The 21331-nt window shown below is 41.2% G+C and overlaps 1 protein-coding gene across 1 annotated transcript in view; it reads right to left on the minus strand.

The window, feature by feature from the left end:
• Positions 1-19823: 19823 nt before the first annotated feature.
• Positions 19824-21331, minus strand: part of IGDCC3 (immunoglobulin superfamily DCC subclass member 3) — a 107577-nt gene continuing 106069 nt past the window's right edge. The window contains exon 14 of the mRNA XM_018571268.1: positions 19824-20206. Coding sequence (XP_018426770.1) covers positions 20087-20206 — 120 coding nt within the window. The 3' untranslated portion in view covers positions 19824-20086. The remainder of the gene's footprint in view (positions 20207-21331) is intronic.

Raw genomic sequence — 21331 nt, forward strand, 5'->3', positions numbered from 1 at the left:
CCGGTATCGGTGCATTCCTATAAATAATAATGATAAAAGTCATAATAATTGTAGTCAAAAGTGGTTTTTATGTGTAATGACTCTGGGGGTGAATATTTGTGCAGCCAACCTAATTTGTGTTTTCTTTGTTTAATTTGTGTAAAACAATAAAAAAAAATATTCTTCAAAATGTTATGTATGTTGTCTAAATCAAAAGGTTCCAACGCTACAAGGCATTGAAAAGTTTTAGGGAGGTGAATACTTGTCCAAAGCTCTGTAGCTATCTTCTATGAGACAACTTGCTGGTCCTTTTTCTCCTTTCACTCTTGAGGGCAAGGTCTTCTGATTGTGTTTGTTAGAACATTCAGTGTCTGGCTACAACACGTTAAAGAGATTCTGACCTTGGGAAAAAGCTAGACATGAAAGATAATAAAAAATAATTCTGGCCTTTAATGTGAAGACATAATACTCAAATGTTCACTAACAAAAGTGCCGGATGAATACATTTGCCAGGTAACATTCTTCCTATTTCTATAGCATATTCATTGGGTAAAAAAATTTTGACATTCACTGACCTATGATCTCCAATAAAATATACTGTATACATATATATATATATCAATCAGGACAAATGTTACATTTAAAACAAAAAAAATATAGATATATAAGAAACGGATCCACTATGATGAAAAGGTAACAGACTCGTGGGAAACCCGATTAGACCAGGAGGCAGAGTAAGAGTTGTTTTCTTGCTACACACTAGACATGCATTCCTCCTCGTTCTAACTGACATCAGCATTTTCAGACATTCAGATGTGTCCGAATGCAACAAATAACAAATTCTAGCATATCAGAATTTTTTTAAACAAAATTTGGATGCATCTGAATTTTGTCAGAGTGTCATTAAAAATGAAATAATGTTGTTAAACTTGAAAATTAAAAAAACAGTGTGGGGTCCCCCCAATGTATACCAGACCCTATAGGTCTGGTAGGAATTTTAGGGGGGACCTCATGGCAAAAACAAAAGTGTGGGGTCACCCCTAAAATGCCTTACCAGACAGCAGCAGATCCAAGCAGCAGCCTTGCAGAGCAGGAAAGGGGACGGGATGATTGTGCGTCCCCTCTGCACCATACTAGGTAAGATCACATGCTCTTAACATAGGGGAGGGTACTTTGCCTGGGGGAACCCGCTGGCAAAGCACCTTGTCCCCATGTTGATGAGGACAAGGTCCTCTTCCCCACAACCCTGGCCCAGTGGTTAAAGGGGGCAACCAGATACCGCCCCCCACACCACTTACCCCTACTCACATTAGAATAGTAAATAAACACACCACATCAGTTTAAGGGGACCCCGACAATATTTAAAGGAATTTTTCACTTTGTATTGTTTCACTTTAAGTGATGTTAAAAATCATTGCTCCTTTAAAAACAGTATTTTTGAAAAGTGTTTTTTTCATTGATGCATGTCCCCCAGGGCAGTACCCAGATCCCCATACACCTTTCATGGCCAATAACTTGCATATAAGCCTTCAAAATGGGGACATTTGATTGTACCAGTTCTGGTGCCATAGACTTACATTGAGTTCTATGTTCGAGTTAGAACCGAACTCAGGTGTGTTCAACCCATCACTAGTTAGTAAAAAAAAAGGACTCCCATACAATGGTGATCAGTAGGAAATGGGTCACCTTACATTGGTGGCCAGTGGGAGAAGATTCACCTTTATTAGTGGTCAGTAGGAGAAGAGCCTTCTTACATTTATCGTTAGTAGGAGAAGGACCCTCTTTCAGCCCTTTATTGGGGTAAAAAGGAAGGATGCCCCTTAAATTGGCAGCCAGTGGGAAAAATGCCCCTTCCAGACAGATGAAAAAAAATAATAGAGACAAGCAGAGGTGCTCCACTACTCCACACAACTGGCTTTGCAAAATATGTTAGTACCAGGACTATGTAGTCACCATCAAGTGAAGATTAATCTGCCACTACTGACTACTAAGAAAACCTTAGCAGTCTCTTAAGAAGCACTTGGATTTCAGACAACCCTGGTTGAGAAATTCTAACGTACACTGTTCAGATATCATTTAGACCAGTGGTTCTCAACCTGTGTAACCTCAGGACCAACATTTGTCCTTGGTCATTAAGTTGCGACCCCCAGTTGCACCACACTGAAATACACGGTACCGTGCGTTCCGGTGTGGGCGATCGAACTGTGGGTGGGAGGTGCGTTTCAGGTGCTATTCAAATGAATGGTAATTCAATGCACCTCCCACACCAGAACGTGCTGTAGGTGCGATTGCGTGGTACAGTGCATTAATCTGTAGAGGTGCCGGGAGGCAGAATGTTATGTCACTCCGGTTCAGGCACCTGTATAGGGCACACAAGGAGCTGTAAGCAATGCATGTATGGATAGAGCTCCCTCGCGGCCATACTCCCAGCCCACCCCACCTCAAGCTGACAGTCCGCACCAGGCAGTATATTTTGAATGGCTGCTCAGCATGAGAACTGATAGTGCTGCGCTTGGGGGACGCTGAGGAGCCTCTCACCTAACGCAGTGGAAGGCATGCAGTGACCCACTGAACATGGGGTCGCGACCCACCAGTAGAGAACCATAGATTTAGACACATAATAAGGGGGAATTTATCAAAACTGGAGCAGACAGAATCTGGAGCAGTTGCCCATGGCAACCAATCAGCATCTCTCTTCAGTGTGCCAGGTAAGATTTCAAAATGAGACAGAGAAGCTGACTCTTGCAGTGCAAATCTGTTCCAGTTTTTGTCTGCCACAGATTTGATAAATTCCCCGTGACACACGACAAACAAAGTGACACTAAACTCAGGAGTTAAATCTTAAAAATGCATTAAAATACCTTAACTATTAACAAAAATATTATTATTATTATATTTGTGTATCACTTGCCTGTAGATCCTCCAATCATCTCTGAATTGGTGCTGACACTGTCCTTCCTTCCGGAGGGTGGCTACTTTTGTTCCCCATGATTCCTGTGTGTCAATATACCCAAGCCCCTCATGTGCAGAAAAAAAGGAAAACAGACCAATTAAAGATTTTTCGCAATGAACACAAGTTAAAAAATATATCATTTACAGCTGAAGTGATCAGTACTGAAAACCTGAGAATGGTCATAGAAACATATATTTTTTAGGGACTAATCCCAGAAAAGGGACTTATCACTGTGAGGAGGGGATGCTATTTAATTCATGTGAATATAGTTGACGTAGCTCTTTTGTTTTCATCATTTACCCAAATGAGCCTGGAGTGAATAAAGAAATAGCACTAAGGGGCATGCAACATACATAGAGGAAAATTGTTCACTGGAAGATACGTGAATCTTTTGTTCTGTATGAGAGAATAGCATTTCAGCCGATAAAATACTGGGATACACAATGCACAATTGCTTCTGTCTTTGAGCTCTTGCAGTGAAAGGGCTGATGCTCTCTGGCCGGTATGCCACACACACTAAAAGTATTGCTAAAATGTTGCCTAGGAACAGAAATATCTTGCAGGATATATATATCATCTAACATCAGTCAAGTCGTACAAGTGTTCCCAATTCTGGGAGCTAACACTTACCCATGACAACATTCCTTATACCCAGAAATATTTCACCAACCTTTAATTACAAAGGTGCTGATGGGCATTTCAGTTGACTTCCAGCAATTCACATGAGGTGCTGGTGCTCATTCTAGATACATATTAAGCAATGCCTTCTTCTGCTGCAATCAGTTATCCATCAGAGCTTTGCAGTTAAAGGGGCTGTCTGCATGTTAGATAAATAACAATAACGTTAGAATGTTAGAGACATTTCCTGCGTGTGCACCTCACATTAGTGAATGTACAAAATACAACTACCACGGTGCCCATACACTGTGCGATTATCGCACGATAATCGCGGGAAATCCCGCGATCGTACGATAATTGCAAAGTGTATGGAAGGCGTGCAACCATTTTTACTGTACGGTCGCACGACTTTTGTCTTAGGAGCATGCTAGAAAACCAGCCGAGAATCGTACGATTTTCAGCTGGTTTTTAGCATGATCGTAAGATCAATGCCTCACAGGCCGGTGTGCGCACGCGCACACTGCCCGTTCAGCATTGCAGTCATCGCAAGCCCGCCCCCAGGGGGGAGGGCTTGCGATGATCGCAAGTACGATCTGCCTGTCCAAGATGGGCAGATCGTACGTTTTTTCAATTACTTTACAACCATCGCAAGACTAAAGTCTTGCGATGGTTGTAAAGTGTATGGCCACCTTTAGTCCTGATAGCCATAATAGGGGATCTCGTTAACCTGTTCCTAGCTTTGTATTAATAACAGAGGTCTCAGTTGTGTATCTTTGAAATTATATGTTCTATTCTATTGTTAAGATGGCGCCGAGTGGTTTTTGTTATCTACACAAGCAGGGCTAAATGTAGAACGGGGAAGCCACTTGTTTCTTTACAAATGATCTTGGCGATGTCGCCAAGATCACTTGTAATCAGACTGCAGGCTGTCGGTCCTCCCCCGCTGCCCCCTCCCTCCCCTGCACACCTCTATGCTGGCTGTGTCCTCCTGGCTCAATAAAGAGAACCTGTCACCTTCAAATGCTATCACACAGGGGGATTGTTAGCTCCTGTGTGATAGAAATAAAGTTAAGTGAAAAAAAATGTTTAAAAAAATAATTACATAAATAAAAACAAAAAAATAAACAAAAAAATTAAAAAAGTGATAAAAAAAGTTAAAAAGAAAGAAACAATAAAAAATTTCAAACTAACCCTGCCACCCCCACTATCTGGTTGACATTCTCCATGGGGGGGAAGGGTGGCGGGGAGTGGGGCGCATTGCGGAAACTGGCCTTGGGGCACTAGGGAGGGTAAATCTGGTCCTGACTACATGTGTATTTCAATTAGGGGCAGTAACAATCAGAGGCAGTAGCATACAAAGTCTTGAATGTGGAAAAAATATGACAGGGAGAATAAATTGGATGCTGTAAGTAGTTTTTAATTGGATATCTCAATGCATAAAGCCTACCGTGACTCAAGTTTTCACCACAATACTATGCTACATTTAGCTGTGTTAACTTCTGCACAATAAGAATCCTTGGAAACTAAAGTGAAATCTAAAGTTAAAAAGTGAAGATTTGCTATGTTATGGGGCCATCTAGAAATGTTACTTATGCCTAAACAGGCCCCATAAAAAAATTTCCTTTTGTGTCCAGTTCCTCCTGAGAAGTAGCAGTGAACTTCCTGTGCCTAGGCATTCCTTTGCCTCAGGCCGCATGGTTGTATATCTGCAGTATGAGATCATCTAAGACACTGTGGCTCTAACTGCTAGTCTTATGAGATCAGGAGTGAGATTTGGTGATGTCACTACTGGGCTTCTCACTCCTTGCTGGAGAGGAAGCTGTACCTGAGGACCTGCAGACTAGGATCTCCCTGCTTTTGTTTTATTCACCCTGTAGATCTGGGCTTTCTAAAACTCTCATGCTGCTGCTTGATTATGCATTAGTCATCATCAGACCACCAATCATCAGGGGCAGCTCTGATATGAGGAAGCAAAGACCTGATCCTCTACCAAGATGCCTGCCTCCCCACAGACATGGCCTAGACCAAGAAATGGCAGGTCAGCAATGGGGAAACTGCAGGGAGTCTACAGGCAATACTGCTGACGAGTCCTTCCTTTTCAGGCTGCCTTTATTGGACACTGTTTTCACAGTTCGGGTCAACTGTAAGACACTGGCAATGTAAACAGACATAAAGGACTCATGGTTTAGTGGCAGAAGTGGTAAGCATTTAGTAGGCACCTTGTTTTTAAAAGTTTGAGGGCTTGTTCACACCAATTGCAGGACGTTCCAGAGTGGTAGCTGCTGGAATGCACAGCAATCGCTCACTAAACTTGCCCCTTCGAAATTGAATAAATCAGAGGTTGGATGACATTTTTTGTGAGCATACCACTTTCAGTATATAAATAGTGTAATTTTTATAAAGGTCTATACATGAGACTAAAAAGAGGACAACTGGGAGGAAAGAAGGACAAAAGGATTTGGCTCCAAAAGAAGGAGAGTCCTCCATGCCTCCATGTGAGGGAGCTCTGTGTACAGCTTTAAAGTCAATTTCAGGCTGGATAAAAAAAAACTACCTTTGCAACAAACTCTAATACTCTCTTTTTCTCTCTGATGCTCTGGGCTGTGGGCGGTCCCTTGGTATCATCACATATTATGTGGAGGAAGCAGGCTTTCAACTGTGGTCAGGCGGCACCATAGAGAGAAGGTGTCACAGGCCCAGTCAACACAGATGAAAGGAACCTGCCAGAATGAGAAATAAGGTTACTCCTTAACCCTCTACCTCTAGACCTGAGAAGAATTTAGCCCTTGGAGTGTGGGGGGGAAGTGGAAGAGCAGTGTAACATAGTTTTTTTCTTGTGTCCGGAGTTGGGCTTTAATTAAAAGTAGGTTAAACAGCACGAGCCTATTCCTTTACTTTCCTTTTAGACATACTACACAAAATTTGCAGCCTATACAAAACTTCTTCGAGTTGCAATTTGCAGTATTTCATCTGTGCCCTCTATGCTTCAATCAGACAAAGCAATCACCATGGTTATGTTCTTAATAGAGTTTCACTGATGGCATCACATGCTTTGTGGCACAGCGACCCAAAGACTGCAAAATGTATCCTTTTAAAGGGTCCGTTCACCCAGCAATGATATTTCAGTTTATGGTAGATGATTGTAAATCCACCTAACATATTCTTATATTTTTCTGGGACTTTATTCATGAGATCCTTGAGTTCCTGTTGTGGCCACTAAAAAAAGGGGCCTCACTCTCCCCACTGGATAATTGCTTATCTTATAGTAAGTGAAACCTATAAGTGCAATATCACTTTTTGGGTGGATTGGTCCATTTAAGTGGATCTGACCTGCTCTAAAATGTACCTAGGCCAACAATATTCTTAGGGCCCATGTACATTTTTGCTGTGCATTACTGTACATTATGTTGTGTGTTAACGTGTATGTTAGGTTAGGGCAGCACATTGGATATAATGGGCTGCCATGCACTAAAACGTCCCAAAAACTGGATGTGTCACAAGATTTGTAAGATTGAAGAAAATAGGTCACATAAGTTAAAATGAATGAGTTGGATTTCTGTGACATCATTGTCCATTAAAAGGACTCATTCATTTTAACTTATGGAGTGCTGGTGACCTATTTTCTTCAATCTTGTGTTTTGCACGGTGCCATCCGTGAAGTTACTTCGAGCACCATTTATTTGATTGTTGGCCGGGATTGCTGAAAGGTGTGCGGAGGGCACCTCCATCAATTGCACAAGATTTGTAACACATTGCACCTCTGTGCACTATACAGTAGTTGCGTTAGTGCATTGGGGTGCCAATTAAGATTAATGGTGATACAACATGGAGAAGCTTTGTAATTTAGCACTTAAATGTCTGAAGTGGAAACTGTGGGACTTAGTACCAAGGAATTGGGACTTAAACTGATCCGTTTTGTTTCAACAGGAAAGGTTTTGGGCATTTCCTGCTGAAACTGCTAAAATTCAATCCATGGGTGGCCCTACCGGCACCCCCTAACTTGATACAAATTAATTTGTCAGTGTTTCCTACTTTCGCTTGGTTTAAGCTCGGTTTAAGTGCTGCAGCCTCCATCAGACTCCTCAGCATTTGACACTACTACCACCCTTCTGTGCCCTGTAGTGATGTAGGTGTTGAAGGATGGAACCATAGCATATGAAGAAATACCAAGGAATCTGACACTGCTAAGTGCCCATGTTGTTGCAAGACTAGCTGGGTAATGGTTTTTGTGGCAGGTATCATAAAGCAATAAGTAAGACAAAACACAAATGAATTATCACTTAACAGACTTCGTTAATCCCCAAAGATCACCCGATAACAACCAAAATGACTTATATCTCGCCCATCTCAGTAAATATGAGCTTCAAAAATTTGTTCAGTATTCATAACTTTGGACCTGGGGGTGATACATTAATAACGAGAGAAAAATCTATTTTTCTGCAGCCCCTGTTATGAATGGGCAGGAAGCCTCTGTACTGCATGCTCCTGTTACATAGTTACATAGTATTTGAGGTTGAATATACCCTGTTTCCCCAAAAATAAGACCTACCCCAAAAATAAGACCTAGTACTATTTTTGGGAATTGCTAAAATATAAGACCTACCCCGAAAATAAGACCTAGTTGTGACCATTCCCAGGGCCGGTGGTGGCCTAAGGGGGAACTTGAAGAGCCGCGGGAGAGGCAGGAGAGAATTAGCGGTGCCAACGAAGCCAGTGCTAGGGGAAGCAAAGCGGTACTGGAGGGAGCAGAGCCACATAAGCCGAACCCTCCTCTATAGCGCCGGCTCCTGTCACAGGCGGACTGATACCAAATGCGCTCCACCTGTGAGGTATCGATAGTGAAAGTGCGCTTTGCTCATTCTGGAGAGCGATTGGTTAACCCTTTGTGGTTACATCTTTTCTCCACCATTTTTAGGTGGTGGCCTCTAGTCTTTGTTAGGGAGTTTACAGTAAACAGTTTATTGCTGATGTTGCCATCACCACTAAACATTTTGTACATCAAAATCATGTTCCTCTTAATCTCCTCACTTTTAGCGTGAACAAGTCTAAATTTAGCAACCTTGTCTCATAGCTTTGGTTCTCCAGGCCCTTAATTAGTTGTGTTGCCCTTCTCTGGACTCTTTCCAGCTCAAGGACATCCTTTCTGTGGATAGGTGACAAAAACTGAACCGCATACTCAAGATGAGGCCGAACCAGTGATCTATAAAGTGGCAAAATGATTGCTTTGTCTCTACAGTACATTCTCTTTTTAACCTCCCTGGCGGTCTTATTATTATTATTATTTTTTTTCCTTTTTTTGTTTTATCTTTTTTTGTTTGTTTTTTTAAATTCCCGCCAGTTCCGTCCCCCTGCGACGTGGACGCTCGCAAGGGACGGAACCCTCAAGACGGATGGCGGCATTGGCCGGAGGACACAGCGGGGATTGTGGACAAGGTAAGAGACGCTACGCTGTAATCCCGAGTGTGGCTCGGGGTTACCGCTTGTGGTACTGAAAATTAGCCTCGAGCCACACTCGAGAATACCGCCAGGGAGATTAATATAAGACAGTACTCTGTCTTCTGTCTTCCCTAGTGGATTACCCATTAATGTGCACTACACTTGCCTGTTTTTAACCCCAAAATGCAGTATTTTACATCTTTCAACATTAAACCTCATCTGCCATGTAGCTGCCCACTCCCCTATTTCATCCAGGTCCTCCTGTAATGTTATAATGTCTATGTCCGTGTCTATTACCCTCCCAATTTTAGTATTATCTGCAAACACAGAAACATGGCTATTAACACCTTCCCCAATATCATTAATAAATAGGTTAAACAGTATTGGGCCTAGCACATAACCCTGAGGCACGCCACTCATGACCCTAGACCAATTTGAAAAAGACCCATTTATCGATACTCTGTGGACACATTGCTGTAGCTAGTTCTCCTTCCATGTACACATCATTTAATCTATGCCCATGGATTTCAGCTTGTGTATTAAGCGTTTATGTGGTAACGTGTCAAAAGCTTTGGCAAAATCCAGGTACACCACATTCCTCCATCCAAATCTCTACTCACCTCTTCGTAGAAAGTTAGTAAACTGAGGAGTTACTATGTCCACAATCGCCAATGAACAGGAAGTGATGTAGAGCACTTCCTGTTCATTCATAACTGGGGACACAGTAAGCTTACTATTTCCTCAGTTATTTACAAACACTCAGCGATCAGTACTGATTGCTGAGTGCTTGTACTCCGTTCTCTATCCTGACTGCTCCGTCTGTCACCGGAGGCCGAGCAGGGTGGTGCGGGAGGAAACCTCAGCCTCCTGTGACAGCTGTCTCCTCCCCACACCGCCCCCCTTGGCCTCCTGACAGCTTCTCTCCTCCCCGCTGGGTGCCTGGCAGCCGGATAGGCGTTGTATCCCCTCCTATCTCCGCTGCCTTTGCCAACACACATGGGGGAGAGCAGTGGGGACGGTAGGGGAGACAGACTGGTGCCCAGCGGGGAGAAGAGAAGGTAGGGATGCACTGTTTTTTTACCGCATTCTCAGCCATTTTGGTACTTTTGGCATTTTGCCCATGGTACCATTTTTGGACTAAATGTTTCAGCGCCTGAAATTTTGATGCAAGTGCTATTGGGACCACACAGGGTCCTTTCATCAGGCTTCATCAATGCTTCATCAGGCTTCATCAATGCTTAAGCCTGTTGAAGGGACCCTGTGTGGTCCAGAAAGCGCTTGTTCATATGACAAAGAACTTCAATAAATGAACATTTTGCTATCCTAAAAGGACTGGTGTGCTGGTGACATTTCTACAATTTTCTGATATTTGCAGTGCCATCCGCAGTCACTGCGAGCACCCCCCACTACAAGGGACTTCCCCTTCTGGGAGTGGCGTACACCACAGGGATGTCAAACCTGGTATCTATACAAAGCTAATTCCATAACACACAATAATTTATTGTTTATTAAGTGGTAACATTTTAGATTGTAAGCCCTTAGGGGCAGGGCCCTCCTTACCATCTTGTCTTGAACTGTATTGTAATTGTAATGTCTTCCTTATATTGTAAGGTGCAGCGCAAACTGTTGGCGCTATATAAATCCTGTATCATAATAATGATAACATATGAATATATTAAAATATGGCTGTTATGAAACTAACAGTTTAGGAGTGGCCGGTGAGGAGATCATAACTGCTTCAGCCCTCCTGCTTCACTCCCTGACACATTCTGATTGGGTGGGGAGCTGGCTCAGTGACACCCCCAAAAAGGACCCATAAAAGGTTGCTGCACAAGGAAGCTAAGACGCTCTTGTTTATTAACAAAAAGAAGATCTCATTTTCTCATCAGGAAGAAGCTTTCATGTAACATCCGGAACCGAACATTTACCAAGCTTTACTTTAAAAGAACCCATCCCAGTCATTATTCGAGACTCTGCTGGAACCCATACAACCCAGGACTTTGCTAAGTACTTTCATTATTATCCCCTTATTATACTGTTGTTTTATTTTTCTCTCTTTTATGAAACATCCTTTTCTGTATATTTGTCTGAACCGGTTCTTTTTTTAAAAAAATGATCTTTTAAAATCGTTAAGGTTATCGCTATGCTCTAAATAAGAATTTAAAGTATCCTCGTCTCTGTGAAGAGGGCTACCATACTGTTATATTACTTTTTGAAGGGACAGTGGGAATCACAGGCATTGTAGTTTTTGAATTGTCACAGCATTTGCTGGGAACAGTGTGTGTGTTTACTTTAAAACACATGGTGGCAGCTATTATTTTGTGTAAGTGCGGAGTTAACTAAACCCCAGTGACAATCGCTCTCAGTCTGCTGGCCTTTGATTGTTGTCCCAAAAGCTGGGAAATCTCTGTGCAGGAAGAGGCTGAAAATGGTATTGTCACGTCTTGATGAGGGCACGGTAGGCTCAAACTGAATATCGTCATGGGTTAGTGACAGTACAGTGGAATCGGGCCAGCCGCAGCCGTCACAGCAGACCTTGAATGAAAATGCAAGGTCCACTTATCTGCGTACCCCCTACTCCCAAATAAAAGAGAAAAGGGAAACCTCTAGTAGAAAAAAGTTAATTTACTTTAGCTCTGACTTCCAGATGCTTCCTGAAGGTGCTGATAATGTCAATGTGCATAGAAAGGCTTTGTGCCCAAAGTCCTGCAAAAATATGCTCAAGGACAGTGTGGAAAGAATATTCTTGGGCAATTACATTGGATTTTACTATCTGTACTTAGTTGTGCTGCCCCATTACACCCTTAGAAAGCAAAAGGCCTCATTCAAGCTAAGCCTACATGTCTTGACGGTGGCTAAACGAGAAATAGCCGAATCATGGCTATCCAATGCGCTCAGTATCTCCAACCTCAAAAGACATGTAAATTGGATGTCGCATAAGAAGCGGACAGCACAGACGCAAAATACCATGCAGAAAATCGAGTGAGTATGGTCCCCCTGGATAGAACATTTTATGCCTTCTACCATCAATCATCACCTCCTTACCCTGTGATGGGGGACCTTGATATTAACCTTATAACACTCTACCTCCTATGCCCTTCCCCCTCCAAATTATCATTCGTACTCCCATCACAATGTACATCGGACCCTGGACTACCCACTCTCCGTATCACGCCTACCTACCGAACCCCCTTTACATATCTCCGTCAGGCTATCCAGGCTAAGCTCTAAAACCTTACACAACATTCTAACTACCTGGAATATTTACCAAACTGCTGGAATATATGCCTGTCATGCTTACCTAACCTACCTGAAAGTCTCCTGTTGCTGATAACACCAGATTCCAGGCTCCGATCTGTAAAAGCAATATTAATTTGTACATTGTAGTACTGTGAATTTGTCATACAATGACTTGTAATTTTATTGTCTTTTACCTCAAATAAAACATTTATATGAAAAAAAAGAAAGCAAAAGGCCACATAGATTGCATCTGTGACTTTGTGGAAAGTATTGTCTGTTTTCTGTTAACAATAAACCTCCTGTAAAGGGGTTATATTCAAATCATTTTTCCAGATATAATGCATAAACCCAAAAATTAAAGCTGAACTCCAGGTATAAATATTTATATTTAGTTTCACTGGTCCAGGTTGGCACAATGTAAGTATACGTATATACTGTATGTTATACCTAAAAGGACCACAGGGATCCTGTAAAACACTGTAGGAGCCGGATCTACTACAGTGCTTTACAGCGATCTTCTGGGTCCTGTACTATGATGTGCTCAGCGACTTCCCCTCTGCTGTGAAAACACAGTGGGTTGTTCGCTTGGCAAAGCAGCCATTCATCAAATCCCTAGTATTTTTATCATTAACTAGGTGTTCTCTGGCAATTTTATATCGGCCTGAAGTTCAGTTTTAACATAACAACAGCTTTATATATATATCTTTATGCTAACATTTGAGTATATGCATGCATTGATGCTTGGTTGTATTGATTAAGGTGTACAGTATTCTCACGGTGATGTTTCCAGCCATTGTAAGTCTTAGTTTGACAAGGCAATGTGTGTCAATCATGTGGCTATGTTACACTAGAATGCACAAACATTTTGAAAAACTATGGGGTCTATTCACGAAGCTGCCGAGGGCAGCCGAGTGAATGACCATTTAGGGCCAATTCACACTTTAATGCATGCGTATTAGTACTTTGGGGCATGTTGTGTCAGGTAGCCTGTTCATTTTGATTGAGCTGTCAAAGCACCTTAATGTCCTTAATAATAGGTCTTGCACTGCAATGCACAGATGTATCTGTAAGTTGTGGTGCGCTATAGTGCAGGTGTGGTGTAGCACACTGAATACATGCATTGGGGTGTAAATGACAATGAATGGGACTTCACCGCAACACACATATACATACAGGTCCTGGAATGCAAACATTCTTACTAGCAGCTGATACACCTTATAATGTTTAACTTACATTTTATGTTTAGACAAACTGTTTTAGTTTTGGAAAGAGTAGGGAAGGGTTAAAATCCCTGCCAGGTTATTTTTTGCCATCTGTGTACTATTGGAGAAATGTTCCTTTACTTCCTGCCCCTGGTAAGCAACAGGAAGTTAGGGGAAATCTCCCATTGCTTTCAAAACAGCTGTCATTATTGGAATATTTCCCCTTAGCTTTTGCTCTGGGGACATATTTAAAAATGTTGATTCCCCTCACTTTTTTTTTCAGTAACAATGGTCACCAGTACAAACAGGGATGTACTGACAGACAGCATTACAGACAACTCACAGACAGCATTACATACTTGACACTTCCCCCACTCAATCCAAAACAAAAAAGGTTTTGCCCAGAGATACACTAAAAGGGCTTCATGTAAAAATGTCTGATGTAATTTGCAATAGCAGCAGTGCCCCCTAGATGGCACTGACAAATATAAGAATTTCATATATAGGGGGGGGGGGGCAGAAAAATGCACCTTCACCTGTGTAGGCAAAAATCCTTGCACCGGCCCTGTGCGCAGTCATGTTGGAACAGGAAGGGGCCATCCCATACACTCGTCAGCACCATCTAGGGCACTACTGCCATGCGAATAGCATCCGCCTGGCTATATGCTGGGTGGAGGTTTTATACTTGAAGCCCTAATTGTCCACAGAGGCAAACAAAAAATAAATCCAAGGAAATAGGAAAAGGGAAAAAATAAAGATCCTGAGATATTGTTTCGTATCAATATGCTTATGTAAATTAATCCAGTGAGCAAAGAGATCCAGTCAGTAGATTTATTCCTTATCTATAAAGACATTTCTTTACGTAAAGAACAGGGTAATCATAAGGGCTTGATCAAGAACATTAGGGTTGCTGTGATGTGTGACATAATGAGGACACATTGAAGGTTGCCGCTGAGTATTTTCATTAAGACGTTCTCACTGCAGGTAACTTACACCGAAAGTCTAAAACAGCTTATCGTTCTACCAGTCGGCAGTAATATAAAGTCTACGGTGATTGAAGCTTCCATACACATCGGTTGAAATCCTCCTCGATGAACCCGCTGGCTTGCACATTTTGAGTTTGTAAAGCCCGGTCTCGGGTCAAGGACAGACTCCCATTATAATAATATAAAAAACATGATAATAATGTATTTCCCACATATTACAAATCACAGCAGAAACAGAGGGGCCCCTTCACACAGATGTCACAGAAACATTCTGCTGCAGACTAGGATTCCGGGGATTCGCATGCAAAAGAACAAAGTGAGAATAGTCGATAGAAATACCTTATGTACAAAAACTCTTGTCCACAATATTAGCACCGACAAAACAAAGGTAAACCAATCCCTTCATTGTAAGGGAGGTCCACAGAGATGTGCCGTCACACTTTTCACACGTGTCTTTTTTTTTTGTTTGCTTGTTTTTTTTCAAACCCATTTCGCTGTATGATGAAATACAGCACCAAGATTTAAAAAAAAGTCTTTACAGTAAAAAAACTTGTATATATAAAACCACAGGAATGATTCAGCCCTCAATTGTCTCCACTGTCAATAAAAACAGACAGGAGCCCATGCAAAAAAATTTGAAGGAGGAACCGTTCATGTTGCCCGTCGCAACCAATCAAATTGCACTAGGAACACAAATACAAGAATCTAACTGGCTACATTAGGAAAAGTTCTTCCTTTAGCTGGCTTTATGCAAGAGGCCCACAGATAGACGGCTCATTTATGGAAACTCAAGCAAAGGAACTGACGTCAAAGTGGAGATTTCACCGGTAACAGCCAAACAGCTTTGTGTTTCTTTTTAAGATCTGGCCGCTCTGCATTACAGCTCCACGTCTGATCCAGTTGTCTTTGCTCACGTTGTTATAAATTAGCCCCAAAGTCTTCTTTTGTCATTTGCACTAGAAAGCTTTAAGAGGAAGTATCTTATATTATGTACATTTTTTTTGCATCACTCGATAGCTGAGGGATGTGTTTTAAGGAAAATATTAGAAAAGGCACTGCATTTGTTTTGAATTTTTAATATCTGATCTCTTTCTATCAATTTTTTGGGGTACACAGACAGGACAAATAGATTTACCCCACTACTCATAATAAACATAGCTCTGGGTTTTTAAAGATGTACTATACAAAATACGAAAGAATAAGTGTGTGTGTTGGGGTAGGGGTGCCCATGGTAACTGATCAGTGATTACCTTTCTAGTTTGGTAACACTTCCACTTTTCATGTCTTCTGTTTATATAGAAAAGTCCCCGATAACTGTAAACCTATTTATAACACATACCAAAAATGTGTCAGTGTGTGGCCCCTTCCCCGCCTGTTCGACAAAAATTACCAGTTTGAAAAATTGAATCCCAAGATTGACTGTGGCCAATCAATTGCAGTCACTGGTTGCGTATTATAATAATAAAATACAATAGTCTGGCAGGGGAGATTGGCATGGATCGGGCAGCTCCCGGGAAGGACAGGTGCTGCGTGTGATTAGTACACAGACCCTGTCCTTCCCTATGGGAGTACGCGGCCATACATCACCCCAAGCTCACCCGCCCTGCGGGTGTCCGTACTCGTACTCTGACAGGATGGATCCTGTCTGCATCCGAGCCAGGACACCCGCACCCATACGGACCTGCACGTGGGGTGAGCGTAGGGCGGCACATGGTCGCATATTCCCATAGAGAAGGACAGGGGCTGCATACTAATCACACCCAGCACCTGTCCTTCCCAGAAGCTGCCTGACACGGCTGTGCATACAGCACGGCCTTTTCTGGTGTGAATGAGGCCTTAAGAGCTGATGTATAAAACTTCCGCCCAGCATATAGCAGGTCTAATGTCGTTCATACAGCATTACTGCCACTAGATGGAGCCGAGCAGCAACTTTTCCCTTGCTCCTCAGCTCCATCCATGCCTTTTGAACAGCATTTGCTCAGCTATGTGAAGAGCGGAGGTTTTATACATCAGCCCCATAGTGTATGGCCAGCCCTAGGCTGTATGGATCAAGAAGAAAACCTTTCTCCGGTTAGAGGTCACAAACATTCTTGCATTCCATTGTCAGCTTCTATTCTCAGATTTAAACAGGAATGAAATATAGGGATTAAAATATAGGCATGTGATCAGAATTTTATAGCATCACAAAGCATTTTAGGACATGAGTACTGAGATCATGAAGATTGGCTTTGGACTACTGATACAGGTCTGGTGTAACAGCAAAGGTGTCAGGATCTAGCACGGGCATCAAATGGGAAGACAAAGAATGAAAGTGAAAAAAGAACATGACCATTCTCAAAAGGACATTGTTGGACTATACCAGACCCATTGCGTCTAAATGACTAATATGTGCAGTATATGCAAAAAGGAAATTGCAATATAACCCTAAACAGAGATATACATTTTTATCCGGTGGTAACCACGAGAAACGTTCTTAAAATGTTGTAAATTCTGTGTTTTTTCAAGGTTGGTATTCTCATAGAGGAGAACAAGGCCACGATTTGCAGAAGCCTCTTGTAAGTCGCATGTGATCTTTTCTTTAATTAATCTTGAGACATTTATTCAAAGTGCTGAAGAATGGCTGAATACAAATGGGTCCCTGCTATTTCCTTCCCACTGTGCTGAAAATTGATTCATGTAAACAGCCACTGTTTAAACACTAATGCCATAATGTGACATAATGAAGTGAGGAGAGGCAGGGGACCTCCTATATTAGATCAGGTATATATATATTTGTTTAAGGAGCTTATAAAAGCTGAGGATAACCAAATTATAATGGCCCTAGGGGAAACAGTCCACACACTGTCTCTAATCATCCTTCTCTTATAAAAGGCATGCCTTCTCAGCCTCTGTAGACTAATTTTGAGAATAGGTTATCTATACAATGACAGACACCTCATGTTTTGTACAGATAAAGGAATATTTACACATATTTGTGAATGGCAATAATATATTTACATAAATCTGTATATTAGGTTTACTGGTCCCTTTATATTTAGGCAGTTTTGACATCTCGCACATGATGGATAAGACCATTGTGCTACAGTATGCCTCAAGCTTAAATTAAATCACAAGTGATACATGTCATGTATCACATGACATGGATACGTCTCAATTATTGGTTGAACCATCTGAAGGTCTGCCTGTTTTGCAAGCAATAATTTATTTAACATGTTGATATTTGCTCTTAAAAGGAAAGTGCAACTAAAATTTCTATTTCTTGTGGACGCCTTATTCTTTTTATATCTACTGGGGACTCTAGCTGAATTACCTATGCAATGGAATTCCCTTTACACCTCCCCAAGCCATAGGGAAAAAAATGAAGTGTATTGTTCAATAGGTTATCCTAGGTGTAAATATTTCACCACCAAAATTCCTGAGGGATATGAGAATTCGAGGGGTGATTAAACCTTCCAGCATCTACCCAAAACTGAAGTATCTTTTTTGGAAGGACCCATCCTATATTTATGAGTCCCGAGGTCAATGTAAGAGCCGATTTTGTAACAGTGAATTAGTGAGTGCCTTGTAGTTGGAGTAAACCCCCATTTGAGATGTCTGTGTACACCATCAGCTTATAAGCAGCTTATGAGAAAAGGGCTTTTTTGTAATTTACAATGAAAGAAAGCCTTTTTTAAACATAACGCTAACCAAAATCTATTGACAATACTTCCCCTTTAGACTGGTGCCAGAGGCAAAGAAGATGAGAAAAGATTATAGTCACCACCATGATGATTCTCTTCCAATACATCACTCACACACTTACAAAAACAAAATCAGCAATACACATAGCTCAACTTCTACAAAAGCAAAAGAAGTAAAACAAGTATTAAAAATGAGGTAGCAATTGTGTGTTCAAAGTTTGGAAGTGCATCACATTGGACTTCAAAGTAAATCATTGTAATGAAGGGAATGTTACCTCAACACAACATTATTGTTAATGAGCCACATAAGGAGGAAAGCGATAACCCTACTTTCTTCTGTGCCACCCTGGTTTAGACAAAACAGGCAGAAGCATTGTTCCTGGCATTCATTTTAGAGAGCCACTCTGCCTTACTAATAAGATTTTGGTGGCGGAATGCTTGTTCCTTATGGTTCCTCCAGCCAAATTTTTTTCTTAGTTTTTGGGTAGAGTGTAAAAGAGATAGAATCCTATTTAGGTTTTTATTTCTGTCCTTGTCTCTTTCGGGAGGATGTGCACTTACGTTTAATATATGGATGTCACCTGAAAATAAGTAGAACCTCTAGTAGGTAGGGATAAAATTCCTCAATGGGAGACAGCAATAAAAACCGGATAAACATTTAAAACCTTCCCTACTCAGTCCAAAATCAAAATAGAAAAAAAATTGCTTGGGTTTCTCTTTATTGGCCACACTGAAAGTAGTCTACATGTTCTCACCTCATTCTGCCAGCTGTGACCATTACAAGAGTGTTTTTCGCAAGCTACTGGACTGTTCTAAAACAGTCAGTGAAGGCAGATTATTCTGCTTGACATCACAATGGTTAAAGCAAGGAGAAAGCTAGGAACCTCAGTAGGGAGATCCCTAGGGAACCACGGAACGATTCAATCCATTAGCACTACCTATAACTAAAATAACCATTTTGAAATGGCTCGTAGGTTTAGGAGAAGGCAGCATGGGTAACCATCCAGTTTAGACAGGAACATAATATAATACTGGAAATAATAATTGGTATTGTGTATATGTATTACACATAATCAGAGTTTCCTTGGGCAATATAACTTGCACAAGCAGTAAAGTATGGTAGATATGTACAACATGGATTGAATGGGGTTTGGCCTAAAATATTTTCGGTAAGAACTTTGGGGAACAAAACTTTTATAAACTTTGGGGAACAAAATTCCTTAAACTGGATCAGGAGGAAATCCCTTAACTGGAGGCAGGTGTTGCTACCACATATTCCTCCTCAGGTGGCTCACTTACACAGACTCAGCTATTCATGCAATATTTTTCCCTTAAAATACCCAAAATAAAAAAAACCTAAATAATAAACATCCACTTCACATATCCATGGTGGACATGAATGAAGGAATCAAGAATAATAGACAGATCACACTTGAAAACATTCATCCCGGTTGAGGTAGGTGTGGTGAATGACCTCTGCGTACGGACTCTTGTTACAGTCTATATCCGTCTCATAACGAGTCAAAATAGAGAACAAAAAATGAAAACTACAAAAAAAAAATGAAATATTAAAAGTCCAACCAGGCTACAAGAGCAGCAGGCATCCCTGGGATATTCCCAGGAGTCTCAACAATCATCTGACACAACATTACAAAAGAGCAGATCAGAATTATCAGTGGATAGTGACATGAAATAAGTCAAGTTCTCTTTAAAACCTGTATGTCCTGCAGCCAGAGGGCTTCAAGCAGGCGATAACATGTAGTGATAGTGAAAAAGAGATGGCTGCCCACAGTCTCTGGAGAGTAACAGTCAATAAGTGCTGCGTTCTCGCATATAATAATAAAAAAGTACAAAATTCTATCAAAAGGATATAAAGGGATCACAGGGTTTGGAAAATGGAGACCTGAGATTGTGTAAAAAAAAAAGCTCCATCAGACTTGGCTGACAGGAGCAGCAAGGATTCAGGACCAGCTTTAGAGAAAGATCAGAGGCTCAATTCTTGGTTGTGGCTGTAAGGTGCCCTGGAGGGTCTTCTTCAGTAAAGCTGATTTCATCTGGAGTGATGGTAGAAACCAATGTTTCATCCAAAGGACAAGATGGAGCAGACTGTTGCTGAAAAAGAAAAAATAAGATTTGCACTTACTTTATGTAACAACAAAGACATATGCTTAAAATGTCTGACTGGCTGAAGCGATCATGAGCTTACAGCAGGAGGGTGAATGCAGGTGACGTAAGGCATATTGAGCTGGCAAGCTGGAAACGTTTTTGCTTCGCTGTATGCCTTGCGTCGGTGGCAGGGAAGGGGTTAAAGGCAGAAGAGACTTAAACAGTCTCTTTTGCCATACAATGCCTAGCAATTATCAATTTTATTTTCAAAAGCTTTACTTCCTCTTTATGGCCCTATTTACACTATGCATTTTGGGATTCCATTACATGCGGTTTGGAATAGATCACTGTCCCTGGATGCATCTACTGTGCATTCAAAAGCAGTGATCTTTTCCAAACTGCATGTAATCATAGCACATACAATTAAATGTGGAGTGCCGCTTACAGATGAGGCCACTGTCATCCGGTCATTAACTTGAACGGGTGACAACGGCTACTTCTAAATTGAATATTTGGGATTCCTGCCACAGGAATCCCAAATCGCACATTCGCACAGTGTGAATGTAGCTTAACACACATTCAAAAGTGGATTTCAATCAAACTAATCTCTTTGTGTGCATGTAAAAAAACATTTAAAAGATTCACCTGTTGTGGGGAATGTATGCATGGTAGATACTAGAGGTGCATCAAAATTAATTTTTGAAACCGAAACTGAAAATAAAAAAATGTCAGGCCGAAACAAAACCGAAAGTTCTTTTTTTCCTAACCTTTTTTTATTTTTTATATTTTATTTTCTTAATAAATATTTGTATTTTCAAAACGTTACTATCGGGGGCTCTGGGGAAATATCAGGGGTCTAACTAAACAGACCCCTGATATTTCCCTTTTAAAATAGAAAAAGGGATTGAGAAAACAGAGTCTTCAGTCTCTTTTTCTGCAGCCCCTGTTATAATGAACAGGAATCCTGTTAATTTATAACTCGTGGAGATAGTGTATTTACTATATCCACAATCATGAATGAACAGGAAGTGATGTAGAGCACTTCCCATGCATTCATAATTGGGGACACAGTAAACATATTCTGTCCTTAATTTTTTACCCGCTCTATATCCTGACTCGCTATCACAGGAT

The sequence above is a fragment of the Nanorana parkeri genome, unplaced genomic scaffold, assembly GCF_000935625.1.
Source record: "Nanorana parkeri isolate BGI_ZX_2015 unplaced genomic scaffold, ASM93562v1 scaffold1720, whole genome shotgun sequence".
In the NCBI taxonomy this organism is placed as follows: domain Eukaryota; kingdom Metazoa; phylum Chordata; class Amphibia; order Anura; family Dicroglossidae; genus Nanorana; species Nanorana parkeri.